Source organism: Mugil cephalus, chromosome 18, assembly GCF_022458985.1.
Source record: "Mugil cephalus isolate CIBA_MC_2020 chromosome 18, CIBA_Mcephalus_1.1, whole genome shotgun sequence".
In the NCBI taxonomy this organism is placed as follows: Eukaryota; Metazoa; Chordata; class Actinopteri; order Mugiliformes; family Mugilidae; genus Mugil; species Mugil cephalus.
The window spans coordinates 14,385,137-14,403,246 of record NC_061787.1 but is presented as its reverse complement, the minus strand read 5'-3'; the positions used below and the strand labels follow the sequence as shown (position 1 = coordinate 14,403,246).

At 39.0% G+C, this 18,110-nt stretch overlaps 1 protein-coding gene across 1 annotated transcript in view; it reads left to right on the top strand.

Moving 5' to 3' along the window:
* Positions 1–3,978: 3,978 nt before the first annotated feature.
* The window catches only part of LOC124996045 (vasoactive intestinal polypeptide receptor 2-like), a 36,269-nt gene continuing 22,137 nt past the window's right edge, over positions 3,979–18,110 (top strand). Inside the window, exons 1-3 of the mRNA XM_047568860.1 lie at positions 3,979–4,446; positions 12,502–12,601; positions 14,950–15,057. Coding sequence (XP_047424816.1) covers positions 4,390–4,446; positions 12,502–12,601; positions 14,950–15,057 — 265 coding nt within the window. The 5' untranslated portion in view covers positions 3,979–4,389. The remainder of the gene's footprint in view (positions 4,447–12,501; positions 12,602–14,949; positions 15,058–18,110) is intronic.

The window sequence follows — 18,110 nt, the reverse complement described above, 5'->3', positions numbered from 1 at the left end:
GGTTCAACTATCGACCGGTTTTCAAATCAATCCCAAAATAACATGACAGTGTGTATATCTATTCATAAGTAATTAATGAAAAAATCAATATGGGAGATGTACTGCAAAAGTCTGATATTTGTTTTAAAAAGTGCAATGTAAAAACAAAATTTAACATAAGATAATCCTTTAATTTATCCCACAGTGATTGACAGGTCTTCATTTACTGTATTTAATGCCTTAATCACAGTCTAGGTTCCAAAAATTCTTCTCTGACATACTGGAGGTACCACTTTCCACAAAGTGGTCCTAAATATTACACTGTAGATCTTTTCAATCACTTTAACATTTTTTTTCACAGCACCTTATCTGATACTATTTTTAAAAACTGTCATATATTGTCTATACAGTCCTGTGCTTGTGTTAAATACTGAATGACCAGATGACCACCAGAAGGAGACAATTTCCTTACTCACTCAGACCACTTATCTTTCAACACACTGCCAATGAATTGGGCTTGTCAGTCACTATTCATTAAGTCATTTTTCACCAGTGAAATTTAATGTTACATCAGAACTAACACATTTACGTGAAATATGATGGTTTCGTACAGTAAATCCTCTGAAAACACAGTGACACATGAGTGAACTGTTTAAAATACTCAACTTGTTAATACTCCTTTAATAAGTTATTTAATTAAATATTTTGTCTTTGAATTGTATGTATCTATTATTGTACAAACAATGATCATTGAAACAAACTAAATGATTGGCTAACATCACTGAATTTAAGAAAATAATTACACAAAACATGTCAGTGTTATGCTATGGAGGTCCAGCTCTGCCATAATTAAAAATAAATAAATTAATAATAATTTTTAAAAAAATACCTACAGATATATGCCATAAATTAATAAATAAATCACTTAATAACTCAATATATGTAACATAAATGTTAACCTTGCTTTTCACAGACAGCCAGGTAGTTTGACTTGAAATGGCGAAGCAACGGCAGGCAGGAGCCAACACAGCCAACATAATATTTGTCATTGCCGGGTGAAATACGTGCGGCCTAACCACGCCTTCCACAAATGCGCGAAAATGGAGAACTAGAAGTGGAATGATCTGGTAATCACTTCTTCACCTAAATTATTATTTAACCTATTCAATAGTTGCTTATTAGAGTATTGGAACTATGGAGGATATTTGCCTATGAATCATGGGACCTCTTCTCTATGTGGCTATGTTCAATGGCCCCTCTGCCACCCCCCTTCATGTTTACAGCTGCAGTTCCACTCCCTCCATTGTGTTTTTCGATTTTCCGTTGTGTTTTCTCTTTTGCCATTGTGTTTTGCACTTCAGGGCCACCATAGACTTTTGTATTCATTGTCACAGAGGATAGGATGTTATAATCCCTTGTGCCAAGATCCCAGGCAAAATACATTTAGAAGCCCAGTGCAACTGAAAACCCACCAGCAGGCTAGCAGTCAGCTACTAGCTACCAACCAACAAGAAGACACCATATGTAGCACCCTACCCACATAACCATCAATATCTTTTAAAAGTATTACACTCTGTTTAACACGCTAGACTGGCTCTGGGTTCTTCTTTGTGTGTGTGTGTGTGTGTGTGTTGTGGTGTCATTATCATCTTGGCATGAAGTTGTAACAAAAGGTATGTCTAAGAATTTATATTAATTTAGTAAGTTTGAAGTGGGCTGGACCCGTAATTTGGTTTTCTCTGTGTAATTCTTAGTCTAATCAATATAACCTAACAATAATTATGCTCATACATAATACTTCTGTAGTCTGCATTAAAGGATTGTCGCATACAAACAAAAACCACAACACACAGTAAACTAAAAAGTTAAATTCTCGAATGAATTAAAGTATACAAACTGTAACTTAAAACAGTCCCTGAAAGGAAAATTTGCGTCCTGATATGATGCTTGGCAGCAAACCCAGCACCACTTTGCTTAAACAAGTAAAATAAAATAAATGAGTGCATGTGCAACTGGGTTTGTATTTGTACTCACACTGTCTGACCTCGGTTACCATGTGTTGTAGGTGAATATGATGAGAGGGGAATGAGGAGATGATGAATGGTATTGGGAGAAGAAAAGAAGAGATCCAGTGTCCTCTGCTCTGACACACGTGGCTTTAGACTCATTGTAGATACCCGCAGTTTACAACTCCAAGGGCAAAGAAGGTCCAAGACGTGTCTTCTGGAAAATATACAGTAATAGATAAACTGTGAACAGACTTATCGACAGTCTCAGTTTCATTCCGAGTTCACTAAACATACATTCAGCACAAGTAATATAAAACTAAACTTGCATAAAATGTCATTAGCATGCTAGCGTGAGCTAATCGCTAATCAGGTTTAGCCGTAGGTTTAGCATTCACATTCACAGTTTCAACAGTAACAGTTCGTAGTTACCACAACATGACATTTACCTTCTGTAGGTTGTTGTATGTCCGTACACCGTAGACAAACTCTTTATTTATCTGGCATGACAATACTTAGTATTACCAATCACCGCTCCACTTTGTTCTCTCGTCTTGCTCCTGCTGTCAAACTACCTAACATTACCAGATGTCCCACCCCTAACCTTTTATCTCACGTTTAGAATAGTGATCCTTTTCACTGTACTGTACTGTAACTGTCTTTTTAATTAAAGACACTAAACAATAAATCGTGACTGTATTTAATGTATATCATTATATTTTAGACGGGTAAAATGTCGTCAAACCGGGAGCGAGGCCACCGTGTTCGGTCAGTGCTTCTGACTGACACTAAAATGCTAGACTTCTGTGCTGTGGTGATGTTTTACAGATGTTTTTATTGTTATATATCGTTCTGCTCTGATACCTAGGAGCTTTTCAATGGTGCTGCACAATGTCTGGATTTTTAATTTAACCAAGTAATATTGTATCATAAATATATGTCTGACATTTATAATAAACAGGGGCTTTAAAATTGGTTTAAAATTCCGTGAGTTAAAATGATTTTAATCGTTAACAAACCTGTATATTTTAACAATCAAGGCTGTTAAGTTTTTTTTTTTTTTTTCTTAGACAGCCAAAAGCAGAACTCAAAAGTAGGTTGATGAAGTATTTCTGGTTTTCTTAAATATTTGCACAGAGAAACAAGACCAACTTCATTCAGTACGAGGAGTTATTAAACAAACTTTCAGAGAGCTGACCATAGCTTTGTGCATCTTTGTTTACTAAAGGATCTGCTGCTTGACTGGATTTGTGCCACACCAAAACAACAAACAGAGAGAACAGGAAAAGTAGCATGCCATAGGGCACAAGGAAATGTAAGGCAACATAAATGCCTGACATAAGACATTAAGTCAAAATTTAAAGGGAAAAATACAAATATGATCTAAAAGAATTCAAGCTAAATCAAATATAGCAAAACAGTTTAACTGTATGTTGTACCTTTAAAAATGCTGTTGTTGTTTTTTTGCTTACAGTATGTCAGTACATGAATTTATGTTTTATTTTGTGGAGAGGCCCCCAGGGGCCTTTAAAAGTGCAGCACTCAGAAAGCTGAGGGTTGAGATAGAGTGGAAGTCAGACCAACTTCCCAGACCCCATAAACCTCGTTAAACTCCCTATGAACCATCCACATCACTGGGGATTTAGATAGATAGATAGATAGATAGATAGATAGATAGATAGATAGATAGATAGATAGATAGATAGATAGATAGATAGATAGATAGATAGATAGATAGATAGATAGATAGATAGATAGATAGTCTTCCTCTATGTTTAATTAAACAGAACATCTAAGGAATGAACCAAGATGCTGTATTGAAGATATGTTTAAATTTCATATCTGAAAAATGTAAAAGTTTCCACATGAGGTCGCTGTTGGTTTCCTAACGTCCAGACACAAACTCAGATGCCTGATGTAGAAGCTCCTTCAGGTTTTGGCTCCAGGAGCGCGCATTGGATCTTGGATGTCCAGAGTAGGACACGTGTGACGGGGACGCGCATCCACTTGATAGTGAAAAGTAGGTGAACCACTGTCTCACTGCAGCTACGATCACTGGAGCTACAACATCGCAGCGCGTATTCAGGATTTTTCTCTTTTCAGAGGGATCAATGGGATCAATGTTTCACTGAAACCTGCACTTTCTAATTGGCTTGTAATCCGTCTGTTGTGAGCCAACGTGAGGTTTGAGTCACTAACGCGCTGCGGTCAATTAAACTGTGCGTAAAAGTGGCGCAAGACGCAAGAAACGCTGAATAAAAGGCGAGCTTTTTCCTCTCTCATCCAAATCACAAACTAAACGGTGCACTTTATTTATGCACACGTGTTTCCTGCTGAGGATGACCGTCAGATGAGCTGCTGTTCAGGTAGGGTTTAACCCTGCGCTGCTGGATGAGATGCAACCATGTCCTTTACGCACAAGCTCGCTCTGCTTCTGCTCGGCTTCATCTTAATCCGCAAGGTCAGTCCTTCACTTATTATTGATATTATGACACTATATTAAAATAATATGTAAATAATATTCATAAAATGTTCTTATAAAAATGTTTTTTTTTTTGTTTGTTTTTTTACATTTGTCAAACTAGATCTCAACCCGACTTAATGACATGCGTGTTTTATTTTATTATTTTCAAAATTTAAAAATTGTGTGTGATTTTTGGCTGCTTTATTTATTTATTAGCTTTTTCTTTCATTTTCTCACATATCTGACTTTTCAAACATCCTTAACAGAAGGCGCTGAAACGATGTTGCGGCGCCTTCGCCTTCAGCTTTTTCTTGTTTAACAGAATGAAAACATTAATTATAGATCCACTCTCTGGTTCCTGCTAGTTACTTTCAGGCCTGATTCACACTAGTGCTCTATATATAGAATATGCAGTCAGGATCATTTTATTTATAGCACCGATGATGGAAAAGCTAAAAACTCCTCCTATATGGGTTTAGATTCTCCTGACAACTCAAGCACTCCCACGTTTTCTTTAAGTAGATGTAGTTGAGGTGATGTCAGTACCCCAAACATCGATAAGTGATTCATTGAAGATTTGACTTCTTAACCTGATATGAAACAGGCTGACATATATGCTTACCAAATGTTAGTCTGTGTTACGTGATCATTTATATACTCAGGTGATGAGTGTGAGTTTTGGACAATCAGTGCTTTGTGAGTTTTTGACTGATCAGTTTTTTTAGGCTTGTCTTACTGCAAACAAAAACAAAACAACTCAATACTCTTGAAAAAAAAGACAGTGTTTACTTACTGTTTTGTCTTTTTTTTGTTTTGCTACATTTATATGGACGTTAGTGTTCCACTAATAGTGCAATTACCTCGATCAGAACAGACTCTCCTGATCATAAAGAGTTGTCAACAGGGAAATATGTAATCCTAACCTAATAACCACGGAAAAAGCTTGATCTGATGATTTATCTCTGGTCACAATAAATCTTTTCTTCCTCAGTATAATTGCTCCACACGGGTTAAACATCAGGTGATGCGTTTCCTGGAGGGGCAGAAGGATGGAGGTAGCAAAACCAGTTGTTCAAGCAAGTGTTTGAAAAGATGAACAAAACCGGAATCAGTGTGGACAGCATGGTTTTAAAAAGGGGGAAGTGGGCTTGTTGGAATTCTTGAAGACATTTCATGTAGGGCTTTAAGTAGGCTTTAAGTGTGGGTGGTGCCCATGTGAAACATATGACTAGGGTCTGTTTAATGTTCATTTTGAAGGAAAGCAGGATCACAACAGTTTCCTCCAATTACACATAAGCACAGTCTACTCTGACGACTTTTTCCGGATGCACTATGACCTGAATGACCATCTAATTCACCTTCTTCTATTGAATCAGTTCAGAGTTGGGAAAAACTTCTTTCTGTGTGAAATAATTGATGCTCTGCCATAATAGATCCACTTCGTCAAAAAAAAAAGAGAAAGTATTGTTGTGACTGATGTTTTCGGCATCCATATAAACAGTTCAGTTGGACTCTTGGATCAGAATGATTGACTAGGCTGAAGAAATATTTTAAACATATCTAGTTCACAATGTTTCCAGCGAAAACTCCCTGGACAGGAGACACAGAGAGGGCTGATGACTTAAACTTTCCTGTGAAGCAGGAAGAGAAACCAAACATCGAATTGTAGGGCAGTGATGCTTCTTCCAACATGCAACACATTTTAATGCAACTTTTCATTGTGAATATCATTATGAAATATGCCAGCAGTGGGTGTGTGTGTGTGTGTCTGTGTGTGTTACTGTAAAGGTCAAACTGGAGACTGTTTATGTACATGGTTTACACTAAAGGTTAATGACTTCTGCTTCCTGTATTGATCTGAGTGGACCATAGTCCTGCCGCTATGTGCTCTGATATCACAAGGCTGCAGAAACATGAACTAAAAGTTTAAATTACCACACAAAGGAATTCAGTATCACAACATCTCTGAGTGTGAGGATTAAAATTAAACGGATGTAATCCCCTCCCGGTCGAGTGTGAAGACTGCAGAGTGATGTCAGCTCGTACTGATGAAGAAGGTTCATCAATGATGTAAGCACGGCCAGGGAAACCTCCCCACTCAGATACAGTTCTGCAGCTGTTTCTGGCCTTATGCCTTTGCTCTTATGCATAAACAGTTTTCCCACCAGAGGTTTGATCTAGTGTGGAGGCTAAATGTTCCCCTCAGTGATGTAGTGAAATGTTCCTGAAACAAACTTTTCAGTCAGCTTCCGCTCTGTTTATTCTCTCAGTGGGTAGTGGAGCCTGTGTGCCACCCTCTGCACAATGCATGCTGGGATACATTCCACAGAGCTGTTTCTCTTTGTGAGACCGATTGCTTTTGTTTAAAATCTACCTTTTCAGTGCCCAGTAAGAATTTATTTCCAGGCCAAATCATTTCCTAGAACTCCAGTCACTCATAGTATCATGAGTATATACTGTTATTAGAGATAAACATGAATTTATGTTCAGACTATACACAGTACGACCACTGACAACTGAAGTCAGTGATTATCTAGGTATCATGGTACCTGAGTGGATGCGATATATTAGGCAGCAAGTGAACATCTTGATAAACTAAAAGACTGAGTCAGAGTATCTCTGGAACTGCACCACTTGTCAGGTGTTCCTGCTCTGCAGTGGTCAGCACCCATCAAAAGTGTCCAAGGAAGGAAAAGAACTGCAGACAGAATCATGAGGGGTCAAGGATGATTGATGCACGTTGGGGAGTCAAGGCTGGTGCATGTGATCCTGGTTATTGGTTCAGGAATGGTTTGAGGAACGCAGCAGTAATTCAAGGTGTTGACTCGGCCTCCAAATTCTCCAAATCTCAATGTAATCCGGCAAATGTGCGATATGTTACCAGATGTTTAAGCCCTGCAGCAACTCAACTTGCGTGACTTAAAGGACGTCAGATACCAGAGCACGACTCCAGAGGTCCAGAGCGTAGGTTTTCAACAGGGGGTCTGCGGAGGCACTGCAGAGGGGTCGCAAAGTCTTTGGTTTGGTATTTTTTGTATTATGTACTTTGTTTTATGTACTGTAGTATTTTAATTTCCCCCCACAAATTAAAATTTCATTAAATACACATTAACACGAATCCAACTTATTTTAGTAAAGGGATAAGGAATAGCTTAGTAGCTTAGAATAGCTAGTAGGTAGGGGCCTACCTTGACCTGAAAAACAATGAAAACCCCTGATCTAGAGAGTTTTGTGTTTAAATGGACCGAGGCTGTTTTGGCGGCAATAGGGGGAACTACGTAATAGTAGTTCATAATGATCTTAATCTTTCCCAGAAGAACCTTACATATTCACATCACTGGTTGATGGTTTTAATGTTGTGATCGCTCAGTGTACGAGTCTCGAGATAAGTGGTGCTATATTTATGTAGAGTTTGACCAGTTGTAACCTTCTCTCTCAATCTGACGTCGACATGTTCATGATTCTTAAGGTCGTTAAACAAATTTATGGCTGCGTTCCCATCCACAGTCAGACTAGTGAGGGGCAGTAAACCGCAATCTTAAAAACGAAAAGTCTACTGTGTGTACGTATTTTTCCAGCATGAGACACACCTGTCTATTACCTGCGTCCAACTCTAGTTCTCCCGACCTAAAAGAAGTGATTTATTTCTGTGTTAAACAACATTTTACTGCTGTTTCAACATCGTCTATAGTTCAGACTACAGTGGGTATAAAAACACCCCTGTAAAAAATCTGACATTTACAAACCTCATGAACGTTCTTCTATTGAGGGTAAATGTTGTTGCATACTTTACTCACATCCACTCATTGCTGGTTGGTTGTGAGCAGCTGAGCTAAACTGTGATGTTGTCCTCGCAGTACAATCACTGTAATGTTTAACCTGGTTTTAACCTCCACGTCTAGACGCCACCTGACCTGGAAACCACAAAAATCAATGTTTGCTGCCTCTTCTTTCCCGAGAGCTTCTCACTCGAGAGACGCAGCTGTAACATGTCTTTACCGACACACCTCTTATGTCACGACTGGCGCCAGATATGAAATAAAAAAGAATTACGAGCAGATGGAGCAAATCCAAAAGGAATTGGCAGCAAGAATAGAATAGATAGATTTTTAATCCCATATTTATTAAGAAAATTCATATTTTAAAGCAGATAAACGAAAAGATAGTTTGGAAGAACCTTAGCTTTAGTTTGTTTTTTGAACTTTGCAAGTTTGGAAGAAATTTGGATTATTTCCTCAAAAGGGTTACTTACATGAAGAGCAGCACATAGTAAGACACTGAAACAAAAAATATTCAGTATTTAATGAGCAAAAAACATAATGTTAGCACTTTTTTGTTTGTCTGATTAATTTTAAGTTTGATTTTTTTGCTTGTACAAAGACTGAATCCTTCCATGCAACAATTTTAGTCACTTTAGGTGATTTTTGTCCATCACACAGTAACATCAGAGACATCTGATCGGTCCCAGATTCAGAATACAGCGGGACAGTGGGAAAAAAATTATATTCATCCACGGAAGGAGCAAAGAGTCCCACAGCAGATGACCTGAACCCGGTCCTGACCGTAAAAAAAAATGGAACTACATTCCAAAGGAAACATCTTCAGTTTACTTTTAGTGCTTTTAACTTTAAAGTGCCTCTGAGGACTGTACTCCACAACAAGCGCGGCTGCTCTCGTTGCTGCCAGCGAGCCGATTGCTGGAGTCGAGGTCAGATGAGTTTTGGGATTAGGGACTGGAAAAAATTAATTCTCTTGTTTAGATAAGTCCCAAACCTTTAATCCTGTGCCTTGTAATGGATAAGTGATTTTGTTTGTGTATTAGGACACATTGCATGTTGTTTGTTAGACACCAGTAGATTAAATAAGGTCGTGCAATGTGTCCTCTGCCCTTTGCCGCTTTATGGTTTGAGAAGCAGGATGTGGAAACAGGAATTTGTGAGCACACCACTGACGAGGATGTAACACCTGAGAAATAAAAAGCAGAATGATTTTTATTACACGTTTATCTCAGTTTTAATTTACGCGTTTAAAGGATAAAACTAAAAATATAAACGCGGCTTTCTGAATCTACAGGTGTGATGGTGTTGTTTTAAATTCCATCCCATCTTTTGATTGCTTGAACAAGATGTTTGACTGGATGTGATGAGGTGACAAGTTGGTTAAAGTGGTGTCCCGTAAAGGAGTAAGAACTTGTGTGTGAGCGTATGTGTGTGTGTGTGATGTAAACACACTGACAAGTCTGAAGCGCTGCTAAGAATGGCGGTATATCTCAATGTAAACAGACCTCCCTCCGTACACACACACACACACACACACGTGGTATATCAATGAAGTCGAGCTGACACATGCACTCGTTGTGCTTTCGTGTCTGTCTTTGCGTAGACTATTCATGCTGCCCTCTGTATATACTCTGTTTGAGTGTGTGTTTCCTTGGTTACCTTTAACTGTACCAGGACACACACACATGCGCGCACTCACACGTTTATCATCAGCCTGAAAGTTTGGCTTCAGTACAGTCGACTCTCGCCACTGAACGAGGTCCGGTTCTTTAAACATAACCGGCTGAGGTGTTCTGAATGAAATCGGATTTAAATATTATCTTTTGTAGGTCAAATGGAAATCATCTTATTTTCTTTTCACTCTGTGAATTCCAGCAGTAAATTGACCCTTTATTGGCCTTCTGATTGGTCCTCTGACCACCAATCATAGGGTTCATAGTCCTCGACAAGGCCTGACTTCCTAAGGGGTCCCGTAAGGAAATGATGAAAACCTCCTAACCGTGGAAATGGCCTGACATCCTGTGTTGCTAGATTAGCCAAATAATAGCAATGGGAATGGGGACTTATAGCAACGTGTAGTAATTGCAGAGGCCGTCTGTGCCAAAAGGTGGAGGTCGTCTTGGGCTGGGTACAGGTACAGTGTATAGACCCCTACATGGCCTACGTCACTGTGATGTCACAATGTTAACTGGAGGCAAAACAGAGGGAAGCTTAAGGGGAACACTGTCATTTTTAACCATGAAAATGTCATCTTGCTGTATTCAAAACTGAAAAATCAAAAACACTAACTTGAAGTTTTATCCCATACCAGCCACTGACAGTCATAGACAACCTTGGTTTGGCTTTGGCGATTAAAAGAAATTATTGGTGTGAGACAATCAACAACACGCAGATACGATTAATATGTAATGCATCATCAGTTTCAGCCTGAATAAGACCAAATTGTGACTGAAATTACATTAAGTTAATCATTATTTAGGGAATTCTTGTAAGCATTAGGTAACGAAACATTACTTGTGTGTTTCTACATTACTCTCCATAGTAGTTCTGCTTACATTTTGTAATATCTTTGTTGGAGAGGCTTCACTTGATGAAAACAGTCCAGACTTCATCCCCTCTGTGTCCTCCTTTCGTCAAATCGTCCATCCAGCGGTCCCATCAGTCAGAGTCAACTTTTCAAATTAACACCCATAGTCTCGGAGAGTGGGTGTGTTAGTATATTCTCTAAAATATGCATTTTCCTCAACCATTCGTGCCAAAACAGTCCATTGAAACATGCCAACCGCCGTTTACAAACTATAGTGTTTGAGATGTTTGCCATCCAGTTGAGCCCCGCCCCTAAAAAAAACATCACATTATTTACAGACCAATAAATATAGAATTTTTAATACAACAATACGATCTCCAGGGATAATGGCTGGTACAAATCACTGGACATGGATGGAGAAAGTATGTGTATAATATAGTCTATACATCTTCTAAGTTAAAGAACAGCAACAACAGCATTCTCATTAAAATAAATAAATAAAAATAAGAAATTATATCCAGTTTTAGCTAAGAGTGTAACATACTTCTACTATGCATCCTGTTTTGTTCTTATGTGCATGATAAATCAAAATAAACTCATACATCGATGACAGCAGCATGACTTTATCTCTTGGCCATTTTTCCTATTTGTCTCTTTCTTCTAAACTCGGCACCTGATGCACCCGTACACAGATCAGCCATATTTGACCTCTTCTTCTCCATAGTGTTTTTATTTTTTTAATTTTTTTTTTTTCAGGCAAGAGTCAGGACTGTTTTTGTATTGACTCAGTTATTTAACACAAGCCAGAAAATCTCCACTGTGTCATAGAACTATATTAACAGGACAATGCATGAATTCATTTAGGGTTTATTTCACAGTTTTTGTATCGAATCGTCACACGTGCAGTATTTAGGACCTAGTTCAATGTTATCATTGCTGATATGGTTTGTGGTTTGTTATATATGAACGTTGAGTCACGATTCTTTTTTATCAGGTATGAAATCGCTCACTTGTGAAAAAAAAGTTTCAACTCTTGGATACGTATCAGTGTTAGGAAATGTTGACGAATCGTTGCCTTTTTAACCACACGCTTAGATTCACTCCTCGTCAGACTCACACGCTGACACTATGTTCAGTGGTTTTTCTAGTTAGATCACCAACTCTGACGTTAATAATACATAGATTTTGGAAAATCCATTCCAAATGTAACGGTAAATACACTCCTCTTGATCACAGAACTTCAATGAAACTCATCACTCTTTTAGTTTTTCTTCAGCAAATTAGATGATGGTCGGGTATGTGTGTGTGTGTGTGTGTGTGTGTTTGTGTGTGTGTGTGTGTGTGTGTGTGTGTGTGTGTGTGTGTGTGTGTGTGTGTGTGTGTGTGTGTGTGTGAATGAGTATCTTGCAAACAGGAACTACTAATGGCTAGTTCAGCATTCTTTAAATTGTTCACATGAGATATTTTCACTAATCCAGCAGTTTCCCAACGTACATACTGAAAATATTTGGATAAAATGCATTCACTGTGTGCAAGAATTCATCTGAGATACACTTCTTTAAAACCACCCGGAGCAGAAACATGAACTTAAGTCAAGAGAGCTGAAGCACGTTCATCAAACATGTACTGTACAGTATTACCCAAAACACAGGGAGGGGGGGCGGAGCCTGAACTTGTGCCTGACGCAGGAGTTTTGTTCATGTTGGAGATAATATTCATAATATTTATTTCCCTCTGGCCGGACAGGTTAATGGAAAGTTTCCTCATTGTCAGCTCTACTGGGAGATGCAGAGAGCCAGGAGAGAGTGTCAGACACAACTGAAGCAACAGACGCCAGCTACTGCAGGTACGCACACAATGAAGCACACACAATGAAGCACACACAATGAAACCCACACACTGCGACACAAACTTAAACATACACACTAAGACGCACACAATGAAGTGCACACAGTGAAATGCACACAGTGAAACCCACCCACTGAAAGCACACACACTAACACACACACTGAAGCACACACTGAAACATATACACAATGAACAGTTTGGAAATCCCGATAAGGAATCTTGTAATGATAACTCTGTTGGCGTGTGCAGTCACAAAAATACCTTCTGCCGTGTGCACATCTTTTACACAAGCTGTGTAGCCGTACACGGATCAGGCATATCATTACGACCACTGACAGGGTGAATAATGTTCAACTCTTTGTCCTTCCAGTGCAGCTCATTTTTTCAGTTTAGTTGCTGGAGCCTAAATCAGGAATAATTCTTTACTTTAATACAAAACATGTCCTCTTCAAACACATGGCGTTAACTTATTTATAACCACAACATTTGCTTAAATGTAATCAAACCACTTTTCCATTTTCAGCCATACATTGATCAGCCATATCATTACCACCACTGACAGGTGAATAATGTTCTGGTTCTGTTCTGGCACACGTACGTGGGTGGAAATATATATTAGAAAGCAGGTGAACATTTTGTCCTCGGAGTTCATGTTAGAAGCAGGAAAAAAAAATTTCAAGTGGAAGGATTTTAGAAGCTTTTGTGCGAGGACCAAAGCGTGATGGCTGGATGACTGGGTCTCAGTCAGACTGTCCATGCTGACCCCTTTCCGGAGACATGGAAGAAGGTTATCTCGTCTGAGGGATCACATTTGTGTCTCTTATCTGTGGAAATTATGGCACCAGGATGCAGGGAAAACCCTCCTGCTGTAGCCAAGGGGATGTGTCTGGTCTGGAGAAATGTTTAAGCGGTGGTACGATTGAAAGCAGCACCCACATTAAATCATGGGACACAGGTTTCCCAGAAGAACATGACATGGGATCATTTTTTCGCAGGCTGGTGGTTTCATAGTTGTAGCTGGTCTTATGTGAATCTCTTCACATGCGAGAGCCCATAACGTACAGTGATGGAGACATGACAGGTGTGGGTGCGGTTGTGGAGTGAGGCCAGTAACGTGAGGAGGAGGGAGTGTCAGGATGCTGTTTCAGCCTGTGCTGCAACACTCATGCTATTTATCATTCATTTAACTCTCAGGCCAGACACTCCACAGTGAGATGGAAGTCAGGAAGCTCTCACACGCACATTGGTCTTTCCAAATGGTATTAAACAACAGTTCTATTGCACAAACGTAGATTATACTGAGGTTACAGTGAGTTTAAAACTAAAGTCAACATCAACAATCTGTCAAAGTTTCCACATTCTGGTAGATTGTACGTTTTAAATAACAGTTTGGAGAACTGCCACAGTTCATAGATCGTGACTATGGAAGTGTTAATGGAGCTACAGTAGATATGGCATCACTGGCTGGATATAAAGATGGATGAACCCTGACTCACATCTCCTTTAGGATTTCTAAAGAGCAGTCTTCAAATCCAGCGTGTTGTCTCCGTCCATCTCCCTCCAGCAGCACCTGACACCAGCTAATTTAAAAGCTGTGTGTGCTTGAGTGTTATCCTCTAGTGGGAGGATATTATCTGTGTGCTCCGCATATTATTATCACTTTTTTTATTATTATTGCAAACTTTTCTCTTAGGCCAAATGAACATCAGATAATAAGAGACCTCATCAGGACACATTTATGATGCCGTCTCAGAACTATGGTTATTTTTTTATTATTATTTCTGATTATTATAGTTAAAATATTATAAGTCAAATATTTCAGACAATTTTTTATATTTTGACAAATTGAATTTATTCCAGTAACATGTATTGTCTTCAAATCCAAACACCCACATTTCTTTTTCTTCTGTTCCTCAAAACCAGTCATTTTAAAAAGCTCTGGTAAATTATATTTACATCAGATAAACGATTACAGAAATGATCTCTTGTTGAAACTATAAAACAAACGCGTCTCAAATTTTCCTTCAAAGTTGATGCTGCTTAAGAAGACCACAAATTCAGTAATTAAAAGCCTAAAGTAGTAAGTGAAGAAGCATAACTAACATTTAGATGTTCGGTAAAAGACCATGTAAGTTGTTAAATTGAAGGATTTTTTATTGTTTTCTGGCAATAACTGTCAATCTAAATGTCAAAACTTCACTGGGAGCTTTTTTTGTTGCCTTGATTTACAGCCCTTGTGTTCAATCAGCAGTTGAACAAGTTGAAAACAAGCGGCTTGATCGAACGGGAAGTTCTGTGCAGGCTAATTTATACTCCTAATGTGTGTGCGTGTCTCTCTGTGCTCAGGATGTAGTGGCGAGTGGGACAACGTCTCGTGTTGGCATAGTGCGGCGGTTGGCGAGGTGGTGACCCTCCCCTGCCCCTCCTCCTTCCTGCTCTTGTTTGGCAAGAACGGTGAGTTTCATCCCAAACACACACTTCCTCCTGATCCCCCATTCGTCTTCCTTCCACACACACACACACACACACACACACACACACATAGAGGCAGCGCTCATTAAAATTTAACTGAAATAATACACTTCATACAAATTAGCCAATAAGCCATGACATTGCAGGCAGGGAAAGTTAAAATTTTTGTGCAAAAGTGACAAAAAAACAAACTGCACAACCATGATATCTAGATTTGGCACCGTTTCCTTTATATGAGGTTGGATGAACCCTTTATGACCTCACTCATAGTTTACGTGGAGAGCGGTTTTGCAGCTCAGTGTGGTGTCTCTGGCTGTCGCCTGATTCTAACTAACACTCTGCTAATTCAAAAATGGTGCCATTCAAAAAAATCTGCTAGGAACCTGTGAGGGCAACAACCCTCATATATATACACACATGGTTTTGTCCAGGCTGTAAGCATGTTTATTTCTAAAGTTGGACATTTTTACATGGAGGTCTATGGGGATTGACTCACTTTTAGAGACGATCTCTAGTGGGCATTTGAGGAACTGCAACTTTTTTGTCCTTCCACTGGTCAACTGTAGCTTAATTTTTCAGTTTAGTTGCTGGAGCAGAAATCAAGAATAATTCTCTTCTTTAATACATAAATGTGTCCTTTTCAAACAAATGGTGTGTTATAACCACAATATGTCCTTAAACTTAATCAAACCAAATTTCTATTTCCTGGTGCCATTCATAGTTTTCCTGAGGAGCAATTTTGAAGCTCAGTTTTGTTGGCCAGAGCCTGACTTTGCTCAACTCACAGCTTTTTGTACCAGGCTGTAAACATGTTTATTTCTACTGTGAAATTTTAGCATGGATGTTTATGGAGTTTTTTTTGGATTTTTGCTGCTTGCCTCTAGTGGTGATTTTAGGAACAGCAATTTTTCGTAATCTTGTGTTGGCTTCATGTTTCAGCCTCATAGGTCATGTATTTATTATATATTCAAATCCAGCCAGCTGACAGTTGTATATTCAAATCCAGCCAGCTGACGGTTATATATTCAAATCCAGCCAGCTGACACCTCAATATAACTGGTAAATAATTTATTTGATGTGACTTCAAATGTCATCTCAGTTTTTAACCCTCTATGATACGATGTTGCCTCTAGGCAACATACCGATTCTTGGCCTTCTACATTCAAACAATGCATATACAGTTATGATGCAATATTTTGAAAAATAGCCAGGGCCATAAGGAACCGATAACAGTGTTTGAAATTGTCACGTCTCTCTGGATGCCACACTGGATCCCTTATCGCAGACGGCCCCACAAGGATCAGCTCAACAATTTCTCTCCACCAAAACACCTCCTAAAACGTCTTTGTCCTGACATTTTTCAGTCTGGAAAAAAAAAAAAATATATATATACTGCCATAATAATATATGGGTACACTTTACTTTCCAATAGTTTAATGTACTTTATTTCTTAATTAAGTAATGGAAACTTGTTAAAATGTAAATGTTGCCTTGGGGCAACACTGTACCGTTATGGAATCACCACAATATGACATTGTGGTATTATTTATTTAGGTATGTATAATGTACCAGCAAACCAGTTATCTTAATTTTATTTTCCTCTCTACAGTTTCATCTAGATACATTTATACATTTGATGCTGGCTGCAATAAAGTGAATTGCTTATATTTTCCACACATTTCAATGAATCCAGAGTTATTCTATGGCTCTTCTAATAAGAAGCCAGTTGTAGTAGAATATTTTTTTTGTTTTTGCAGAAGGTTATAATAGATAATAAATAGATAGTAAATGGTTCATGTAAAGTTAGATGTTCAACGCATTCTTTTGAATAGGTCGTTCCACAATGGTATAATGTTGTATGCAGGCAACGTTCAGACATGTTATCGTGTAAAAAGAGCTCTTTGCCTTTACTCTATGCGTTTTTTAACAAATATTCTTCAAGTTTAAAAAAATAAGTCAATACTCTTCATTTCTTAGCATTATGTTACAGTGTTGACTCAAGGCATCGCACCCCAAAAAGTACCCTACTGATTGTGTTTATTGAGTCTATTGTATGATAATAAAACAGCCCAACTGGCATCATATTGCGTGCTATAGAGGAGTTTCGTTCACATTCATTAACCATGATCAGCACTGATTGAATCCCTTCTATCCTGCACCGGAGCGGCTGAGCTGAGCTGATAGTCGACCTCGGTCTTCCGTTTCCTTCCTGCCAGTTGTTTGTTTCGCAGCTAATTTCCCAAACTCTCGTCTTTCAGTCGATTCAGTCTGCTTAATCCATCATGTTGATTACCTCCTGTCTTTCTGTCTTTGATCCCCTCTGTCCTCGGTCGTCCGTCCAGGTTACAGAGCGGCGGGTCTTTCATCTCTCCACCTCCTCCCTCTGCCTCATCCTCCTCATTTCTGCTTCCTTTTCCCCCCTCATCGGCCCCCCCTCTGACCCTGAAGTCTTAACTTTCCTCCGCCATCCATCAGTCTCTCCGCATCTCACTTTCGCTCATATTTTATTTCCTTAATTTAATACGTTGAGGATGTTTCTGGTTTATTTCAGCTCGCTGTAGTTTCTCCAGTAATTGTGTCTCCTTGGGTCATGATAACTTTGCATCCTCTATCTCTGTTGTAGAGATTCAGAGAAGGCACAAAATCACAATATTAACATTCTTTTTGAAAGAGTAAACGCAGATATCATCCGTCTATTACCGCAGTTTAACTAAATTTCCTTTTATAGTATTTAATCCTGATGTGTTTCTCTTTGTTTTCCTTCTCTCCTCCTTCACCACCCTCTCCATCTCTACATGGCTGTGTTTTCCTCTCCTCCTCCATCCTGCCTCACTTTGTTAATGAGTCCTATTATTTGCGGGCCAGCTGACCTAAGCAGCATCTGTCAGCAGCTGGTTCATCCACCTCCCTGCAGTGACAGAAAGCATTCAGTCGGCCTGTTAAAGGATGAGGCGTGTAATCGCCCAAACAACAGCTGCTCGATATGAAAAGTCACTGAGACCATGTCTGTCAACACATCAGAACATCTGGATGTA